The sequence below is a fragment of the Sus scrofa genome, chromosome 7 (genome assembly GCF_054392235.1).
Source record: "Sus scrofa isolate SSC_HxYL_T2T_F1_AM1 chromosome 7, Sscrofa_HxYL_maternal_Yorkshire_Landrace_v2.0, whole genome shotgun sequence".
Taxonomy (NCBI): Eukaryota; Metazoa; Chordata; class Mammalia; order Artiodactyla; family Suidae; genus Sus; species Sus scrofa.
Genome location: NC_139389.1, coordinates 56,995,178 through 57,016,877, shown reverse-complemented (window position 1 = coordinate 57,016,877; position 21,700 = coordinate 56,995,178). Strand labels below are relative to the sequence as shown.

At 46.9% G+C, this 21,700-nt stretch overlaps 1 protein-coding gene and 1 long non-coding RNA gene across 4 annotated transcripts in view; one reads left to right on the top strand and one right to left on the bottom strand.

Moving 5' to 3' along the window:
* Positions 1 to 2,047: 2,047 nt before the first annotated feature.
* On the bottom strand, positions 2,048 to 12,608 carry TMED3 (transmembrane p24 trafficking protein 3). Of its 3 annotated transcripts, none has more exons than XR_014808979.1 (3): positions 12,357 to 12,557; positions 6,369 to 10,639; positions 2,048 to 3,061 (listed from the first exon to the last, which is right to left on the bottom strand). XR_014808979.1 is itself a non-coding variant. In NM_001204363.1 (3 exon segments), coding segments are annotated over 3 exon segments (651 nt in total). In that variant the 5' UTR covers positions 12,522 to 12,608; the 3' UTR covers positions 2,048 to 2,656.
* Positions 12,609 to 12,778: 170 nt separating this feature from the next.
* LOC110261544 (uncharacterized) overlaps positions 12,779 to 21,700 on the top strand; it is a 68,139-nt gene continuing 59,217 nt past the window's right edge. The window contains exon 1 of the long non-coding RNA XR_002345770.2: positions 12,779 to 12,982. This is a non-coding gene — a long non-coding RNA (uncharacterized LOC110261544). The remainder of the gene's footprint in view (positions 12,983 to 21,700) is intronic.

Sequence of the window (21,700 nt, the reverse complement as noted above, 5' to 3'; positions counted from 1 at the left end):
GTTACCAGCAATTCTTTTTTTTTTTTAAAGATTGTTAGCACTGAAGAACACTGCTCCCCTTACAAAGCAGATGACGGGAGGCATTTCTGCGAGCAGTGCCGCTCAATTCTTTGAACTCCTTCTAGGCACTTGCTAAACACTCAGTCCAGGTTGGTGGTGGTAGAGGGATACAGAGAGGAAGGGATGGGTGAAGAGAAATCAGGGGAAAAAAGAAAGAGACACATTGTCCCACTTAATCCAGGTGGTGATACGTAGGGAAGTGTTGTGCCATTTTTTGCTATGCTCCAAACATAGTTTATAAACCACCTTTTATATATACTTGGTACTTAATTTTGTTGTTTTATATTTTGTCTTTTGTCTTTTTAGGGCCGCACCCATGGCATATGGAAGTTCCCAGGCTAGGGCGTCAAATCGGAGCTACAGCTGCCAACCTACGCCACAGCCATAGCCACAGACACAGAAACTGGGGATCCAAACCACAGCTCATGGCAACGCCGGATCCTTAACCCACTGGGCAAGGCCAGGGATCCAACCCGCATCCTCACGGATCCTCGTCGGGTTCGTTAACCGCTGCACCACAACAGAAACTCTGGTACTTAATTTTAAAATAAGAAGAAATACCAACACACCCATACAAACCAGTAGCAAGATTTACCTTTCAATCAGGTAAAACTTATGGAGTTTCTTTCTAATAGGATTGTTTATTCTGCTCCCTAAAATGCGTTATTCACAGTTGCCAGACAGCTCAGGATTTCAGATTTCTTGCTAGGTTTTTTGTTTTGTTTTTTTGGTTTTGGTTTTGATTTTCCTTTTTAGAACAGACCTCCTGTCTTCCCTCAAGACCTGCTACACAGACCCTTGATCAGTACACATTGATTTCTTACTCATGGACAAGGCTGTTCACCTAATAACATGGATTAAGACCTGAGGATCTAACAGGCATTATTCTACACACTAGCAATACAGCAGTAAACCAAATCCTCCCTTTGTGGAATTTCCATCTTCATGAGGTAGGCAAGATAACAGACAGGTAGACATATCTGTCGATGGTGATAAGTGACAGAGAGAGAACTAAAACAGAGACAGAGCCCTGGAAGGCCAGGGGCAGGCGAGATGATGCCCCCTTAAATCAAGTGGCTGGGGGGGCATCACTGACACGGTGACACTGCTCAGGAGGAAATGACGGAGCAGGGAGAGGGTGTTCCAACGGAGGAAACAAGCTGTGCCAAAGCTCTGGGGGAGAAGCACGGCCTGTGATGGGAACAGCAAGACCAGAAGGACACGGTGGAGAGAGCGAGAGGGGCGCAGGCTAAGATTCACAGGGCTGGAGGCTGGGGATCTCTGCAAAGCTGCGCTGGGGCCTGGTTCCCACTCACTGGATGACCCAGGACGTCGCGGTCCTCAGGGCGACTTCGCCATGAACTCCGATGACACGTGGAGCCTCAGGAGGGTTCTAACCGGGAAGGTCTGACACGTTTTAAACACACTGTGGTGGCTGCTGTGGAAATGGCCTTGAGACAGCTACTCACCTTTACTCAGTCTTCTCGTTTTCTGTTCGTAGCACCTAAATTTGGAGTAAATGAATCACTCGGTCATTGACAGTCAGCTCTGGAGTCCGAGACCACAAAATAACCAATGCCCTATTTCACTGTTTTCTTTTTTATGTTTATTATAGCTGCACCTATAGCATATGGAAGTTTCCGGGCCAAGGTTTGAATCAGAGCTGCTGCTGAGGCCTATGCCACAGTCACCTCAACGCAGGATCCAAGCTGCATCTGCAACCCACACCACCGCTTGCAGCAATGAGCGAGGCCAGGGATTGAACCCATATCCTCATGGAGATGTCAGGTCCCTAACCCCTGAGCCACAACAGGAACTCCTATTTCACTACTTTTATTCAACTGAGTGTAGTTTACCAACCCTGCACCAATGTGGACACGTACCGCTCTGGGGCACCACTTGCTCTGTTACACTGTATTGACGTACATGCCAATGCTCCCCATTAAGCTGTGACCACCTTTAGGGCAAAGAAATAAGAGCACGGGTCTCGTGGTGCTCACACAGTTTTTATTAGCCAGTGTCCCACCTCCTGGGAGATACATACACAGCCAACCAAGACACCCAGCCACCGTTTTGTTCCTGCCTGCCTGGCTGACCTCATGGCCCACTCAGGGTGGGAATTGCTGCAAAGCTGCTTCCAGGCCTGGTTTCCACAGGTGCAGAGAGCTCCGTGGGAGGAAAGGCCAGACCGAGGGCCTGGTCTTCCCCACACAGGATAGGACACACACCCAAGCCACAGAAGCCACATGTCACAGAGCAGACAGCCCTGGGGTTCCTCCTACCAGCCAGGCCACTGGAACGCTGCCTTCCTGCACCCCCATGTGACCAATCCCAGCCTAACTGCACCCCTTCTTCGTGCACGGTTACACAGGGAAGGCCGCTCAATGCCCTCCGATGACTGGGATCCATGAGATGTGGAGGCTGGCAAACAAGGACTAGGCATCCGAACAGAGGACGGGGTGAGAGCACATCAGCCCGTGCTCTTTGCCAGGCAGCTCTGCCTCCACCCAGGGGTGCACCCTCGGCCCACAGGAGCCTGTGATGGAGGGAGCTGCTCCACGCCAGGATGGCAGGGGCCCAGGAGCAGAGCACCCGACTAGGAGTGGACCGCCCTGCCCATGGGTCGTTTTTCTGTGAAGAAGCTCTTCAGCAGCAGCACCTGGCCGAAGCTGACCACGAACAGGGCGATCGTCTCGCCAACAGACCAGTAAGAGACGCGGCTGTGCAGGTCTTCGGCCCGGGCCCGGTCCTGGGCCTCCCGGAGCCGGTAATGCGTCTGGGAGTCAATCACGGTCTTCAGAGCTTCGTGGATGGTCACGCAGGCGGACTCCATCTGGGCAGGACAAGCAAAGCAGTCACTGCTAACCCGAAGAAAAGAACAGAATCCAGCACATGGCAAACGCCATCATCAACATCCTGAGTAATTTCTTTTCTTTTTGTTTTTTTGTTTTGTTTTTTTTGTGTGTGTGTTTAGGGTCCACAGCATGTGGAGGTTCCCAGGCTAGGGGTCTAATCAGAGCTACAGCTGCCGGCCTACACCACAAACACAGCCATGCCAGATCCGAGCTATGTCTGTGACTTACACCACAGCTCACGGCAACACCGGATTCTTAACCCTGAGTGAGGCCAGGGATCAAACCCGCATCCACATGGATCAAAGTCGGGTTTGTTAACCACTAAGCCACGATGGGAACTCCATCCTGGGTAACTTCTAATGAATACTAACAGTGTGTTTGCGCTAAGGGTTTGACAGTTTTATTCATAACACGCCTAACTGAGGCTCAGAGAAGTTAAGTAACTTGTCCAGAGTCACACAGTTAGGGCAGAGGTAGGATTCAAACTCAACTGTCTGAATCCTGGGCCTATGCTTTTCAACACTGCCCTGAGTTTTCTTATTTCATACTTTCCATGGCCCTGGCAGGCAAGGATCATCACCCCCAGTGCCAAGGAGACTGGCTGACCGCTTACTGCACATACTGATGAGGAAAGGAAGGCTCAAAGAGGAGACATAACTTGCCCGAGGTCACACAGCTAACAAACAGCAGGGTGCGCAGTTTTTTTTTTTTTCTTTTTAGGGCTGCTCCACAGCATATGGAAGTTCCCAGGCTGGGGGTCGAATCAGAGCTACAGCTGCCAGCCTACACCACAGCCACAGCCACGTCAGATCCCAAGCCACATCTGTGACCCACACCACAGCTCACAGCAATGCTGGATCCTTAACCCACTGAGCAAGGCCAGGGATCGAATCCACATCCTCACGGATCCTAGTCAAGTTTGTTGCCTACACTTTTATGTATATATACGAACACATGAAGACATACATTTCTCATGTACATACACCCACGCACACACACATGTGTAAAGACAGATGGGTACATACGAACGTGCTCACAGGTACACATGTGCTCACGTGGAACACATACTAATGCTCGACTTCCTTTACCTGCTAAAATACTATGTGTGGCAGACAGGATCCTAAACATGTCCCACCACCATCACCAGCACCACCAAGGTCCCCTGCTCTAATCCCAGGACCCTGTGAATATGACGAGCTGTGATTACGTTACATGGCACAGCTGACCCTACGACAGGGAGACTGTCCAGCAGGTCTGACCAAATCACAGGAGGCCTTCGAGGCACAGAGCCTTCTCCAGCGGGAGGCTGACGGAGAAGTCAGAGAAGCCGGGCACAGAAGAGTTCAGTGCACCATTTCTGGCTCTGAAGACAGAGGAGGTCACATGCAAAGGACCAGAGAAAGGCCTCTAGAAGCTGAGAGCACCACAGCCACCAAGGCAGAGGAACCTCAGTCCTACAGCTGCAAGGAACTCAATTCTGCCCCAACCACCTGAATGAGAGTCAGAGCTAATTCTTCCCCAAAGAAAGCCTCCAAGTAAGAGGCCAACCAAATCAGCACCTTAATTTCAGCCTTGAGACCCTGAGCACAGAGCCCAGCTGTGCCTGTCCAGGCTTTGAACCTGCAGAACTGTGAAATAATACATGCGTTTTGTTTTCAGCCATTAGTAGTAATTACTGACTCAGCAACAGAAAACGAATATATGGAGTTCCCATTGTGGGTCAGTGGTTAACAAATCTGACTAGGATCCATGAGGCTGCGGGTTAGATCCCTGGCCTCGCTCAGTGGGTTAAGGATCTGGCGTTGCCGTGAGCTGTGGTGTAGGCCAGTGGCTACAGCTCCGATTAGACCCCTCGCCTAGGAACCTCCATATGCCGCGGGTACAGCCCTAGAAAAGACAAAACAAACAAACAAACAAACAAACGAACAGAAAACGAATACATGATGCCTGTGAAAGCACATGAGTTCTTACTCACAGGCAACCTTTAAAACATTTTATACAAAACCTAGAAGATGCTATCCACCAATGAGTCCTCAGGCTAGAGAGGTTCATAAAGCATCCAACAGACATTTGCTTCTGTTCCCAAACTCCAAAGATGAACTATTTATAAAAAGTAGAGCATCAGAAATGAGGAAGGGCTGAACCCTGTGTCGCCACCTTGACTGATCCCCCAAACCCCTCATTTCTCTCCCAAACTGAACAGTTTCTGGAAGGCAAATGGGAGGCTCTGACTAAAAAAATGTGTTGCCCTTATTGCCTCATTAGATGTTCTTCGGGCTGTTCTGGGAGCTACACTAGACTACATGAAGAGAGAAGAAAGCTTTCCTTCCGCCTCTGCATCAACAGAGCAGTGGCTTCTCTCTCTGTCTGACAACTGGTCTACCTCTTAGGGGCATGGGTTTCCACTGCCCATCTTGGCTGACCCCTCATTCTGACCTGTGGGAAACAGATGCAGAAATGTCACATGGAGGAAGAACTGACAAGGCCACTGCATACCCGCTGGAATTAGCAGAGCTCGACTGGGCATCAGCTCAAAGGGCAGAATCCACTATAAAGAACAAGCTCATTTATGCTTCGATTTTTTCCCCCAAGGGGAAGCTTGATCCTGCTTTCTCAGTAACATCTGCGTGCCCTGTTACTGGAGCTGTATTCCAGTCTTCTCTTCTGCCTAGAGTTAGTCAGCATGAGGCTTCGTCACCTTCCCCACATTTGGTAGGAAGGTTTTACAGGCACACCTTGGAGATACTGTGGGTTTGATCTGCAATAAAGCAAATGTCACAATAAAGTGAGTCCCACTGAGTTTTTCAGTTTCCCAGTGCATATAAAAGTTATGTTTACACTATAGTGTATTAAGTATGTAATAGCAGTATGTCCAAAAAAAAAAAAGAAAAGAAAGAAAAAGCAATGTATATACCCTAATTAGAGAATACTTTATTGCTAAAAAAAAAAAAAAAAAAAAAAAAAAAGCACAGGCAGGGCCTTGCCTGGGATCGGGCTGTACGGGGAGGAAGCCGTGGATACACGGAGGCTCACAGTAAAGGCCTTGAGAGTCAAGACTTTAGCATGAGGTCTATGAGCAGAAGAAATGCAAGTCCAGAATCCCACTTGGAGACCCACCCCCCACCCCCCACAGAAGCCACAATGCAGACGGGGATCGCAGGCAGGGGAACTGCTTTAGCTGCTGCAGTTCTGCTGGCAAGAAAAGATGAGGGGCTCAATTAAGAAGGTCAGCAAGGAGTTCCCATCATGGCTTAGCGGTTAGCAAACCCGACTAGCATTCATGAGGAAGCGGGTTCGATCCCTGGCCTTGCTCAGTGGGTTAAGGATCCTTGAGCTGTGGTGTAGGTTGCAGATGCAGCTTGGATCCCAAGTTGCTAGGGCTGTGGTGTAGGCCAGCAGCTACAGCTCGGATTGGACCCCTAGCCTGGGAACCTCCAAATGCTGTGGGTGTGCCCTCAGAAAGACAAAAAAAAAGGTCACTAAGTGGGAGAAAAGTGGACCCAGGAGAGGTTTGGAGGACTTGTGACAAGGCAGCTCATTCTTGAAATGAGTGGGACAGACAGATACACACATACATATGTGTACACATGCGTGTGCACATACACATATATACCTATATACACACATTTAGTGTGTATAAATATGCACAAGCTTTCTTTTTAAACATGAGGGAAGAGCCCATTGGTTTTCCCAGCTCGAATTCCATGCCCCGTGTTTATCTCCATCCCAAGCTCATTCAGAAACTCCGAGTGTACACTGCGCTCACTAGAACTAGATGCTTCTTGGACCCCTGGGCCCTGGCCCTGGTGTTCAGTGCAGGCTGGCAGCCCCAGTCTTCTCCCAGGGTCCAGAATCACTGGAAAAGGAGCAGGGAGAAGAGGAAAAGAAACAGAGGAGGACACAGAAATCACAAGTACGAGGCCCCGGGCTGAGGAGACCTCAGATATGCCCCATAAAGCATCACCTCAAAGGCTAGGATCAGATGTCATGGACCAGAGACCAGCACTGTAATTCCATGAAGAGGGGCTGGGGCCTTCAGAGGAACAAGCTCAGATCAGATCAGTGACAGGGATGGAGGCCAGTCCCAGAGGGCGAGAGCAGCGAGTGGTACTCCACAGCTTTCCTGGCATCTAAAACCAGCAAACTCCTTCAGAATCTGGGAGCAACCCCACAGAAGACCCCAGCACAGCCCCCCAGCAGGAGTCAGAGACACCTGGAAGCACCCCCTTACTGTTAAAACATGCTACTTCCCCATCCACTAGGACATGCCACTGGCGTTAGCCTGAGACACCTCTTCATCCTGTTACCACAAAATTTCAGTTAGGCAACCCGGCCAGCCTGCTTCCTGCCTAGCAGAAAGCCAGTAGAGGGCCTTCTGCTTCAGACAGCCCTGTTTCCCTTGGGCCACCGGTCCCCAGTTCTCCTGGAGTGCGACCTTCACCTCTGCAGAGACCTCCAGCTCTGGTTGGTTTCCAGTGTCATGGAGCCTTACAGGATTCTGGGCACTGCTCCATCATGATGGTTGGTCTCTGGAGACACCTGAGCTGCCCCCTTTCCTCCATCTCATGCCAACATCCTGTCCCACGTCTAGCACCTGCTGTCGCCCAGGCCTTCATTCCGTAACCCCTGGTAAATGCCTTGAGCCTCACCTCATCAGGGCCACACTGACAGAAGTACTTGGTTCTTTATATTCTTCAAGAACCCAAAAGCAGGGTCACATGAGCTGGCCTCAGAGCAGGGTCAGGGAAACCTTTAATCATCCTCTGACCACCACTGGGGCAGCCCTGGGCCTTCGACCTCTGTCAGAAGCCTTCGCCTCCACTAGCATCTGCCCAGCCTCTCAGGAAGCCCAGAGCACCTCAAGCTTGGCTTCCCTAAGCAGCACCCCTTGCCCGTGTCCTCTGCTAGGAGACTGGTCATGCTGGAACTCAGGCCAAAGACAGTGCCTCTGGCCTGCAGCCCTGGCCTGGGCCTTGGTCACTCTGAGTCCTGTTTTTTCTCTCTGGTACTAATCCTGATGCCAGAACACATGGCCTCTGGCACAGCTCTGGGCAAGACGGAGCCTCAGGGCAAGAAAGAAGACAGCTGCAGGCAGAAAGCAAACTAAGATAAGGGCCAGTGCGGTGAGGAAAGTAAAAGATAAGCTCTGAATATCTGCATCTGCTGCCCGCCCTCCCCACCGCCACCCCGGGTCTTTCGTCCTCTCTCCTCTCCTGATGCTGGCAGGCAATCACACACATTGTCACTTTTCAGCCAAAAACACTCCCTCTGAAGACGTCCTGACCCTCCTGGAAGAACTGATCAGTGCCTCCCCTGAGAACCTTCATCCTCAAATCACAGCTCTGATCCATGTCCTGTGGCTCCATGAATGACAGGGGGGTCACGTTCTAGGTAGGGCTTCAGACGGCCAGGACGCGCCCTCCAACCTCCTCAAACCCCACCTCGGATAGCACGCAGACTGAGCTCGTGCCTGCTGGAGGCGAGCCTGTGCTCTCAGAGGCAGAGGTGGAACACCGCTCACTCAGGCAGAGGGGTCAGAGGGACAGGAACTGAAGGAAACAGCTCTTGTGAGGCTGGGCAGGAGCAAGGATGAGGTTCCCAGATACAGAAGGTCGTGGGGGGGTACAATCCCCCTTTCCTGAGACAAAACCAAACTAATTCTAAGGCTCTAAGAAAGAATGTCCCTATCATCCTAATCCATGAAGCCTTTTCCTACCGATTTCTCTTCCATGGCTTAGACAGGGAAGTCCTTCAGCTCAGCTTCTGGAAACTTACACAATCTCCAAAACAGAGGCTATTTCATCAATGACCAGCAGACGGACAGGTTGTGAAAGAGCTTCTCCATAAGACACACTCTGGGCCGGACCTTCCCTCAGCCGTCACGTTGCCAAGTTCATACCTAGTGCTGTCCAACAGAACTCTCCACGCATGGGCACTTGTGACTACTGAGCACTAGAAATGTTGGCAGAGAGCAAACAAGGAAGTGAATTTTTAATTTAATTTGAATTCAATGTAAATAGCCTTTTGTAATAGTGGTGATGGACTGGACAGCGCAACACTAAGCTCCAACTGCTCAGAGAAGGAAGCCACCAAGCCACAGAGGCATGGAGCCTGTGGTCAGTCACCTTGGAAGGCAGCCCAGAAGCTAATCTGGCCTCGCTGGAGACACAGATGCTCTGGCTTTGGGTTTGGAACAGGTGCTGCCACAGATGGCCATTCCTGTTCTTGCGGGTTTCCCTGGGTCCTGCCACCAGTCACTTGACAAATATCTGCTGAGCTCCTATTCTACACCACACCCCATGCATGGGGGCGCTGGGGATACAGGGGTAAATAACACAGAGCCCTAGCCGCAAGGCCTGCATCTGGGACCATGAAGAGCAGGAGGGGAGACTGACAGAGGAGGCTGGGGTCAGATTATCATTAACTGTGAGAGCCATGGGTGACAGAGATGACTATTGGTCCTCCAAAACTATCACTGTTTCTCCTCCAGGGTGCAGAGGTGTTGCTGGGAGTCAAGTGCCCAATAGGACTGTATTTGCCAGCCCTCCTTTCAAGCAGACTGTCCACATGCCTATTTCTCAACAATGAGATGTGAGTGGAGGTGATGGTGCGCCTTCGGCACCAGGGCTTTGAAGAAGCAGGTGGGGCTTTTCATTCTCTCCTTCTTTTCATGGCTACAGGCAAGGGACTCTGAAGCCCTAAGGGACAGCAGAAAGAGGACAGGAAAGGAGCCTGCTTCCTGAGTCACTCCATGGAGGAGAGCCCTCCACCCCTACCCCTGCTGTTCAGATTATTATTTGAGTGAGAGAGAGAAAAAAAAATTTCCATTGTGTTAAGCCATTGGATTGGGGGTTTATTTGTTACAGCAACTTATGTTATCCTTACTAATACACCTTCCAAAATAGGACTGTGGTCTCTCTGATGTAGATAACATCAGATAAGCAGAGAGGAAAATACTACATGTACTTTTTTTTTTTTTTTTGTCTTTTTAGGGCTGCACCCGAGGCATATGGAAGTTCCCAGGCTAGGGATCGAATCAGCTGTGCCATAGCCACAGCCATGCCAGATCCAAGCCGCGTCTGCAACCTACACCACAGCGCACGGCAATGCCAGATCCTTAACCCACTAAGCAAGGCCTGAAATTGAACCTGCATCCTCATGGATGCTAGTTGGATTCGTTTCCACTGAGCCAAGAGAGGAACTCAGTACGTGTACTTTGAAAGGGGTGCTATGTCAAAGACTGACTGGCAACACAGACATATACCAGAAAGTACTGCAGGGATCCAGGTAAAGAATGGAGAGGATGATGGGAGAGAGAGAGAACACCGTGTCCTTACGGACTGGATGTGAAAAGAGGGCAGAGCCAACACTGAGACCTCACAGTGACGGGGAGGACAGAGGAGGAGAAGCAGGCCGGGGGACGGGGACGGGGGGCTGGGGTTCAGCTCAGCCTGTGACTGTTAATGTCCACTCACCTGGGTGAGAGCTGTGACCCTGTTCCCCATGTCTGGGAGAATAGGAGGCTCGTCGCCCACTTGAAAATCAAAGTAGACGGTCTTATGAGAGAAGGTGGAAAACTCATTACTGAAGCAAAACTGATAGACGCCCTTGACCTCAGCCCGGTGCGTAAAGCTGTCATACTGCTTCTTGGTTTCCCTGTAGATGGTGTTCCCCAGGGGGTCTTCCACATAGCAGTCCACATCGTAGTGGCCTCCAGTGATGACCTGACAATCACAAAAGAGAGCCACAGTCCGCTGTTACCAAGAGGCAGCCACCACTTACCAAATGCCCACCAGGGCATGTGTGTGTTTAGATGTCACCAACATTTCTTATTTAATCTTCACAACCTTCTATAGCAGGTGCTACGATACTCCCCCTGCTGCAAAGGATGAAACTGAGGCCAAGAGAGGTAAAGTAAACTAGCCACAGCCACAGCTTGAAAGTGACAGGGCTAAGACATGGATCCATGTCTGCCTCGTTCCAAAGCTTTTGCTCTGCCAGAGTGCCAGGAGCCTAATCTGCTTCACTTTACAGAGGAGACTGAGGCTCCGAGGTTAAGTAAACTGCTGAATGCACGTGGTAAATGTTAATATTTTTGCTGATGAAATGCAGCAGAAGGCAAATACAGATTGAAGCGTTCACAGAATCAGTGACTACCAGAGGTGGGACAGTCCTTGGCAATCATTAGTTCCAACTCCCTTTGTAAACACAGAAAAGATAACACCTGCTAAGGGCAAAACCACAAAGGTGGTCAATGACTATAACCAAGGTCCATCAAAGAACACAGTTAATGGCTTCCATCTGCTTCTGAACTTTAAAACTTCCTTCTGTCCAGATGGAAGCATTTGCTTTGTGATTAGTGAGCCTAATGCTGGAGGTGTTTAAACTTAGGCTGAACGTTCACACCTTCACAGGGATTCCTGCCATAGCGGTGACCAGATGACTTCTCAGGCCCCTCCAGCCTCACGATGACTTTTTTTTTTGGTGATTGTACCTTGGTTATCCCTGTTAATCTAGCTCTGTCCACAGAGACGTGAAAGTGGCCAAATCAGTGACTCAGAGGCCATCGAACATGATGCTGGCCCCCAAGCACACGCCTCTTGTAGTGGCTCTGGTCAGAGAGGGCCCATCAGATGGCATATCCTCATCCCTGTCATGTCTGCCAGTATTTGTCCATGAGTGAATGCCTGTCTGGGTATGATTCCCATTCTGCCCTCTAAACTTAGATCTGCTTACTACACCTTAGGAGCAGATCCCTCACTCAAGACCTGCTCTCCTGAACTGTGAGCCATAAGATTTCTCAAAGGAGCCAGGAGCGCAGGATCTGGGAACGTTTCTAAGCCATATGGCAGCAGCCAAGTCTTGCAGCCACATCACTCCTTGTAAACACTGTCAGGGCTCAAAGGCTGAGCTGAGAGCTCCTTTCCAAAGGGCCCATTCTCATCACTTCCGCGCTCACCCCAATTATGACTTCAAATGCTGGCAAGAGGGGAAAAATAAAACCATGAGCCTATTTCCTCTCGCTGCCGTTCTTCAGTATGCACAGGGACAAAGCGGTCCGAGAAACTTGAGACAGAGAGCCTGTGTCCAGCTAATCAGAGATGACATTCCTTAGAGTCAAGGGATCTGCAGAAGGTCATTCTGGGCAACTCCCCAGGATGCCGAACCCAGGCATCCCCATCCTGGATACGCACCTGCTGCGCCACCTCCCTAGAGAGTAGGGTTGTCTCTAAGGCGCTACCTCCCTAAAGAATTGGGCGTCTAAAGGGGGCTCAGACTGATCAAATCGTTCCTCCTCAGGAGAAAGTGAACTGGTCTCCCAGTCATTCCCGCCCCATGGAGCAGCCTCTTTGGCTAATTCTGGCCAGCCTGGGGCGCACCAATGACCAGAGACCTGGAAGCAAGAGAGAGGGGAGGCACTGCCGGGCGCCAGGGCCTCACCTGGTAATCCAGGGAGAACTTCACGCCCTGCTCCACATCCTCGTGGAAACACTGCTTGGCGTTGTCAGGCAGCTCGAAGGTGAGCTCCGCACCCCGTGGCCGCTCTACCTGGAGCAAAAGCAGCAGAAGCAGTGTGGAGGCGGAGCGCGGTGTCACGCTGCCCATGATGCTCCCTGCCCAGTCCCCGTGCACCGCGGCTCTGGCGGGACCTGGGAGAAAGTGCAGCGGCAGACGTGGCGGGAGCCCGGCACTGCGCTTCCGGGAGGGCGGGCGGGCGGCCCAGTGCGCAGCCGCGCGCTCTAGGGTGGGCCTGGGAACTAGGCCCGAGAGCGCCGCCGCCCACCCCGCCCACATCTGCCCCCTGCGCCTGCGCACTGGCTAGGCTGGGGTAGGGGACACGCCCCTTTCCCTGCCCCTACTGTAATTTGAGGGCGTCTCGGTGGCACAAAGGCGCCATCCCCTCCCCCAGCGCGCACTTGTCGGGTAGGGCGGCCGCCCGGCCTATCTGACAGACGTTTTTCTGCACCTTCTGGGAACTGCCCGGTTGAGCATCCCCCGGAGTTGGGCCGGATCCACAGTCCAGCCTCTCTGACTGCAGCAGCAGGAAGCACGTGGGGTTTCACAAGGTATAGGCTCTGCTTTTGACTGGCTCTGTAACTTGTCTTATATTTCTCTTGAGAATCAGTCTCCTGGTCTAGAAATGGGTGTACCCAAACCTATGTACACGTGGTTAGGACGGCTAGACGAAAGAATCCAGTAAGACCCCTTTCTTTATTCCCCTCCCCCTCCTAAGGTGAAAAAGTGTGCTGAGGGAGGTGGGAGTCAGTAAAACCCCATAACTGCATCTGCTCTGGGGAAAAAACAACAAGCATGCTCACACACAAAACTTCATGAAGGTGCAAATACGAGTCTCTCACACAGGTATTTCAGGTATGTTTTGGTTGTGAGGATAAGTTGAAGGTTCTTCTGAGACAAAACAATCATTTTTTTTTTTCCCTTTGCCTTCTCAAAAGCACTGAAAGCAGATAAATTAATTTACAGTCTCATCTGTTACATTGACCTAAGAAGAGGTATATATATTTTCGGTCTTTTTAGGGCCACACCCATGGCATATGGAGGTTCCCAGGCTAGGGGTCCAATCGGAGCTGCAGCTGCCTGCCTACACCACAGCTCACGGCAGTGCCAGATCCTTAACCCACTGAGCGAAACCAGGGAATGAACCAGCCTCCTCATGGATACTAGTCAGGTTGGTTACCACTGAGCCACAGTGGGAACTCCAAGAAGGTATTTTGTGAAATCATTACTGTAAGGTTTTATAGTCACTCTAATCAGAGAAAAAAACACTGATTGTGGTCTCGAAGCTCAGTAAAGAATTTTTTTCAAAACCTCATTAGATGAGGTGTATCTTGATTTTAGCAAAAAATTTTACTGCCCATATAGGTCTCCACATGGGTGAGGCCGATCACGAGGCAGACTTGACCATGGTACTGTCCACTGGGCGTATTTGGCCATGGATTCAGGTGCTAATGTATGTGGAAGCAGTCTGCTGGCTGTGAAATAACATGCACACATAATATAAATATTCATATTTACTGACCCTGTACCAGATCAAGGTGTAGGTTGTGTAGTATGCCTTGAGCCCTCTCCATGGCTCTGCCCTGGTGAACATGATTTTTTAAGTAACTGGTAGAAAACAGTAGCAATCATCTAATCGAGATGTACCAACTAGAGCAACACATGACAGATGTAAGACCAAGATTACATCTGGAGTCCTCAGATAAGACTAACAAAAAGAAATTTCACCAGATTTAATGTCAAATCCTACAATGAGTTCCAAGAAAACACCTGCGAGACACTTGACTTGGCAGTAGCTCAAGTCAGAGCATGTAAAGACTGATAATCAACAGTTCGCTGAGTATAAGACAAAGGAGACAGATGAACTAAAAAAAGGAAGCCTGACTTGGGCTAGGTTAATAAAAGAACAGCATTGTTTTAGCACCTATTATGTGGAAGTCACTATTACTGAAAGTAACTGTCTGCCCTGTAACAAGCAATGAGCAGATCACATCTATTGTTCTGTTTTAAGAGGGACATTAATAAAATAAGAGGTGTAGTCACAGGGAGGTGATTAGGAGGGGAGCAGTATAATACATTGCCGGGAAGGCTTCTCAAACAAGGTGAAATCAAAGGATTTAACCTGGAAGAGTAGAACTAAGAAAAGAGTGTTACCTTTGAAAGTTTGCATAACAGCAGTGTAAAGGCTGCCATTATTCAGCACTTACAGCATACCAGCACAGTGATGGCTACTTATGCATTTTACCTATTTGACATTCATTAATCCTCACTCACAACCGTGAAAAGTATTATTTTTTTCCCTTATGACAGTGAAGAAACAGAAGCTCAAGATGTGAGGTCTGAATAGCATTTGTTTCTGTTAGCTTTTGCTGTATCACTACCAGTGCCTTAAACAGACAATGACATGATTTCTCATGATTCTGTGGGTTGGTTGGGCAGTTCTTTAGCTGGTTTTGCCGCCTTCAGCTGGACGGTCTTCCAGGCTGGGAAATCCAAGATGGTCCCCCTCACATATCTGGCAGCTGATGCAGTCAGCTCATGCATATGAAGCGGGGTCACCTCCCTTCCCCAAGCATCCTCTCACCTCCTGTAGGCTAGATGATTTCCTTATATGGTGGGCTTGGGGCAGTGTCCCAAGAGAGCCAAGGCAGAAACGGCCTCCCCACTGCCCTGCCCCCAGAACTGCATTGCAGAATTTGCCCAGGGTCACTTTCACCACATTCTTTTGGTCAAAGCAAGTTCCAAGGCCAGCCCAGATTCAAGGAGAAGAAATAGACTCCACCCCTCTCTGGATTGGAGGAGCTGCAAAGTCACGTTCAAAGGAGGAGCATACTAGGATGGCAAGAAACTGTGGTCATTGCACAATCTCCCATAGTGCCCAAACTCACTCAGCCTTTTCATGGCGAAGCTAGCAATTGAACCCAGATCTACCTAGGTCTAAACTGCTTTTCACCACACACACAGCTCTACTCATCCCTCAGGGTACGTCTGTCCTGCTTGTTCCATCTGCCTTAACCTGGGATGAAGTATGACTCTAATATTGAGATACATTTTAACTCAACAAAACAAATGGCTTTTCAGGAGTTCCCATTGTGGCTCAGTGGTAACAAACCCAACTAGTATCCTTGAGGATGCAGGTTTGATCCCTGTCCTCACTCTGGGTTAAGGATCTGGCATTGCCATGAGCTGTGGTGTAGCTGCTGGTGAGGGCTCAGATCCAGTGTTGCTATGGCTGTGATATAGGCCAGCAGCTGCAGCTCCTATTCAACCCCTAGCCCGGAAATTTCCATATGCCACAGGTGTGACCCTAAAAAGCAAAAAATAAAAATGTTAAAAAAAGAAAGAGATGCAAACTCTTGCATTTGGAGTGGATGAGCAATGAGATCCTGCTGTATGGCACAGGGTTCTAGTCACTTGTGATGGAACAGGATGGAGGATAATGTGAGAAAAAGAATATATATATATATTTATTTATATTTATTTATATATGTGTATATTTATATATTTATATATATTTATATATTTTATATATTTATGTATGTATTTATATTATATATTTACATATATTTTTATATATTTTAATATATTTATATATATTCATATATATTTTATATATATTTATATATATATGTATGACTGCATCACTTTGCTGTACAGTAGAAATTGGCAACACTGTAAACCAACTATAATAGAAAAAAATAAAAACTATAAAATAAAAACAAAGAAAAGAAATGGCTTTCTGGCAGCTAGAGCTTTCTAAAAATTGATGAGCAGAGATAGTGATTTTTTTTTTAATCCCTTAAAATATTCAAGCAGAGACTGGATAAACAGCCAGCCACTTGGGAGGCTGTAGAGATGATTTATTCATGAACTGAGTGACGAGTGTAATGGGTAATCACCTTGAAGGTTCTTTCCAGTCTTTGTGATCCATGATACATGGTAGAAGTTTCCAAAAGTAGGAAATTTGGAAAACAAAAATATTATGGCAGGTTTAGCCATAATATTTTGCTATAATATAATTAATAATTTATGCTATAATATAAATAATAATTTGTAAGTGGAGATGATAATTACGTATATATGTGTGCTCCCAGGAGTGCCCACACACGTACATAATCCCACCTGGACCAGGTAGTTTTACCAGCAAGATCAGCTTAGGGGAAAAGCCTGCGTAGAAGCATTTAATCCAAATGAAGAAGCTTTTCCAGAGAAAATAAATTGAGGGAACATGCCACGATTCATTTTATAAGACTGGTATAAACTTGACATCAAATTAAGAAAGACTGTGAAAGGGGAAACCTGGAAGCAAATATAATTTATGAATAGAAATGTGAAACATCATAATCAAAATTTGTCTTCCTCTCTTCATTTAAGTTTATAGGTTATGCACTAAAAAGAATCCAATTTCATTTGTGTTTCCTGTGGAACACAAATTGTCCATGCACCATTTATTAATATGCAATAAATTAATCTTTATCATACCTAAATTTTCTACCTATTGGAGAGTCTGTGTCTAGGTCCTCTATTCTGTGTTTGTCTGTTACTGCATGCTATCGCACTGTTTTAATTATTATAACTTTTTAAAAAAATTTATTATAGTTGATTTATAATATTCTGTCAATTTCTGCTGTACAGCAAAGTGACTTAATTATACATACATATATATATTCTTGTTTTCATATTATTTTCTATCATGTTCTATCACAAGAAACTGGATATAGTTTCCTGTAGGACCTCAGTAGGACAGTAGCTATACAGTAGGACCTCATTGCTTAAACATTCTAAATGTAATAGTTTGCATCTACTAACCCTAAATTTCTAGTCCATCCCACTCCCTCTCCCTCCCTCTCCCCCCTGGCCACCACAAGTCTGCTGTCTATGCCTGTCTGTTTCTGTTCTGTAAATAGGTTCATCTGTGCCATATATAACTTTTTAAATCTTGTCATCTACCATAATCCTTCCAGTCTTATTATTATTATTCTAAATTGTCTTAGATATTTTTAGTTCTTTGCTCTTCCATATGAATTATAGAATAGTTTTGTCATTTTTAATGAAAAAGTCCTGTGGGTGTTTTTATTGTAATCACATTAAGGAAAATCTAGTTTTGCTGCATACCAGCAATATCCAATTATGTAGGAAGAAGTATCATAGGAGCAACAAGGATATATATGATGCCTAGAAATAGGATAAAAAGGAAATGGATACTAAAACTAAACACTTTAGGAAGCAAAGGATAAAAAAGATGAAGACTTAGGTTTTTAGAGTAACAATCCATGTTTCTGGGTTGGGAAACTTAATCTTTTAAAATATTAATTTGTACCAAAACAACTAAATGTCAAAGAATCCCATTCATAGTCTCAGAACATTTTTAACACCTAACAAAGTGATTTTAATAAATAACTTGTCCAGGAGTTCCTGTTTTGGCTTAGCATGTTATGAACCCGATTAGTGTCCATGAGGATGCAGGTTCAGTCCCTGGTCTGGCTCAGTGGGTTAAGGATCTGGTGTTGCTCTGGCTGTGGCATAGGCCCACAGCTACATCTCTGATTCAGACCCTAGCCTGGGAACTTACATATGCCACAGGTACAGCCCTAAATAAATAAATAAATAATGTGTCCAATGAAGATTATTGAGAATGAACTTGATCCACCATTTGTGAAAATGAGTTAAACCCTACAGTAATTAGAGTACTGCATATAACACTTTCTGTAAAAAAAAACAAATACACCAATGGAATGTAATAGAATGGAACAGAATGAGATGAGATGGAATGAGGAAATTTAGAAATAGACTCAAGAATTTTAAAAGCAAGAATTTAGCATATTATAAAGATATTTTAAATCAGTGAATGATATCAGGATACTTTTAACTTTAAATAAATAATTCCAACTAGATTAAATAATATGTATTTAATATTATAGTCTATATAATATATAGAGATTATGTTTAATCTATATATTTAATCCATATTAAATAGACTAGAATTTTGAAATATATTATTCATATCACATATATCAAAGAATATATTATTTCATATAGCAGAAAGTTCAGAGATGATGTTGGCTTCAGGCAGAGTGTGATCAGGGCTATAGTACATTTCCCTGCTTTTCTCTCAACTACTCACTCCTCTGCATCTTGGCTTTATTCTTAGACTCCTGTTTTTCCATTGTCACACAAAGGTTGTCACTCAAACAAACTTGAGATAACATGTTTATTCAGTCACATATAGTGGGAGGAAAAGAAATCTTTCTCTCACTTAAGACATATATATCCTTTCCAGACTGGTCCAACTTAGGTCATGTACCCATTTCTGAATCTAAGACACTGACAGGGGGAAAGTCAAGTGCTAATTGGCTTAGGTTTGATCCTTCAGCCAATTACTAATGAGGAGAATGGGATTATCATTAACTGGATCAATCCAAATTGATCCAGATGAAGTTAAAAGGGCTTCAGGGATACAGGGTGACTAACCTCATAAACAAAACAGGATTTAATGGGAAGGAGAAGGGAGAATCCACCTGGGTAAACAACCAGCAATATCCAACTGCAGCAAAGAAAGGATTAAATACTGATTAAGTTGTAGTGGGATACTTAAAATTTTTATTTAGGCCCTTCCCTCTCATCATATGAGAAATCATTTTTGCCCTAGATCAGGTGTGTCAGTGGTTTGGGGTCCAGCATTCTAGAGGAGGCAGAAGATTCCAGAAGAGACATCCAGGTGGTTTCTTTCATCCGGCTGTTATTTGGACCGGTTCACGCTGGCAAGACCTTGTCAATGAAAAAATATTAATCCATACTCAATCTAAAAAAGAAATACAAAATTATATTTGAGTCAGTCTGAGTATTTATAACCCGGGAGACAGTCTCAGAGTTCTGAGAACTGTTCCAAAGAGGTAGAGGAGGAGTTCCTGTCAAGGTTCAGCGGTAATGAACCCAACTAGTATCCATGAGGATGTGAGTTCAATTCCTGGCCTCACTCAGTGGGTTAAGGATCTGGGGTTGCTATGAGCTGTGGTGTAGGTCCCAGACACAGCTCGAATCTGGCATTGCTGTGATTGTGGTGCAGGCCAGTGGCTAAAGCTCCAATTCAGCCCCTAACCTGGGAACCTCCCTATGCCGTGGGTGAGGCCCTAAAAAGACCAAAAAAAAAAGAAGAGGTAGAGGAGGAAACCAGGAAGCCAGCATACATGTGATTCTGGCAAAGGGGGAACACCCATCCAAGCACACATCTCAGTAGAAGTTTACTGCTGGTCACAAGGAGCAGACATCTTAGTTAATGGTCTTAGGGCTTTTCTAATAATGGGAAGATTCAAGAATCCAGGTTCCTAAAAAATTTCTCCTAAGATTCCCACATCAAGACACTGCATACCATAGCCCCTCCCCGCCAAAAAATCTAAATTTTTCCTGAGGATATCTAACTGTCTGAGGGCCTTTTCTGTCAGTCCCAGAGCATGGAGTACCTCATCCTGATCCCCACCCTCAAGTCCTTTCGGGGTGTATTTGTATGTAGGCCGTGACTGGTGGTGGCTGATGACTTGATTCTCGTAGAACTAGATTGTGGGCAATATGCTTTATTTTACAGTCCCTTCCTTTTTTTTTTTCCTCTCTCTCTCTTTAGGGCCACATCTTCGGCATATGGAGGTTCCCAGGCTAGGGGTTCAATTGGAGATGCAGCTGCCGGCCTCTACCACAGCCAAAGCAACGGGGGATCCAAGCCACACCTTGGACCTACACCACAGCTCACGGCAATGCCAGATCCTTAACCCACTGAGTGAGGCCAGGGATCGAACCTGCATCAACATGGATATTAGTCCGGTTCCTTACCGCTGAGCCACAGTGGGAACTCCCCCCCTCCTTTTGTCTTAATTTCAACCAAGGAATGTTTGGGGGACATTTGTGACCAGTTGGTCCCAGGGCATTAAGAATGAGCATTTGTTGATAGGCCATGGCATGTGCTGTTACTGGATTAGGCTCTGTTCACAGTAGCCAAAAGCCTCTGGACCACCTGCCTTACTAGGCTGTTATAATCCAGGAAATGGCTCCCTCTTGTTGCTTCTTCCCATATCTAGAGTTACATGATTACAATCATTGATCTTACAGGACTATATTTTGATCAATTGTTGCAAATCACCTAATGATCATTAATTTTTTCTGAGGCTCAGCCACGTATTTGGCAATGCAAGAAACAATAATCTTGTGAAATAGGTAAAATACAAACAGTATAGCTAGTGACATGCCAGGGCATAAATATTTAAGCTATGAACTTCCAGTAGGTGGCGCCACCATCTCCCCAGGTTTCTGCCACCAGGTGGTCTGCTTAACACCTATTGCAGATGCGCAGTGACCACCAGAGGGAAGGGGGGAGACCAGAAGGCAGAGAAAATGTTTTTCCGTTTCAGTATTTCTCGTCTTGCCTTAAAATGTGAATTTTTATTCCATCAATCTTGACCTCTTCTATCCTTTCACCTCTTTCTCTTTTCTTCCTCTGCCTTCTCCCCAATCCTCATGCATAATGATTACCTTTTTCTCCTGTGCACATCGTTGTATTTTTGACTCTCTGACTCCACAACCAGCCTGCTGGAGTTGGACCCCAGCATCACCTTCAGCGAAGGCGTCCTGGTGAGAATTACCAGACACTTATTTGTATGTCACCTTATCAGATAGTGTTACAGTTGCGAAATACTTAGTGCCTTGCGTTTTCCAAGATCTGCTCCTTATTCTTGACACCTTGCCCCGGTTGGATTCCAGCATGAGTAGGCTTTTTCCTTCCTACTGTGTGCATGCCATTTGGTAACTCGGACCATAGGAAAAGGACTGCTACAAATTTCACTAGCTTAACCATTGGATGTAAGAAATGTCACATTTCTTTCCTTTGCTGAATCAAGTTTAGCAACTTGATTCTAGTTCCCAACCCTCCTTCCCTCCCCGAAGGTGATAAGAAGATCCATCTCGGCCATGGCGTAGGGTCCTAGACAGTGCGAAGCTTTCAGGTTCAGGGAGCCCTGGGATCTTCACGCTGATGTGATCATTGTCCAAACTCCAGTGTTCCTCAAGTCAGATGCCACAGATGCCCACCTGTCCAGCTCAACCTGTGCCCAGCCTTCCAGGGTGCGCCATCTAGCCACACCCTTCTAAAGTTTTGCTCTGAAAAGGAACAAGCCCCCCCCCCCAAACCTTCTGTCAATCTTGGGAACTCACTCGCTCTCTCCAAAGGGGCCTTGTCCCTCATCGCCTCTCCCCTCCCCCAACACTCCTCCAAGGGCGTCCCT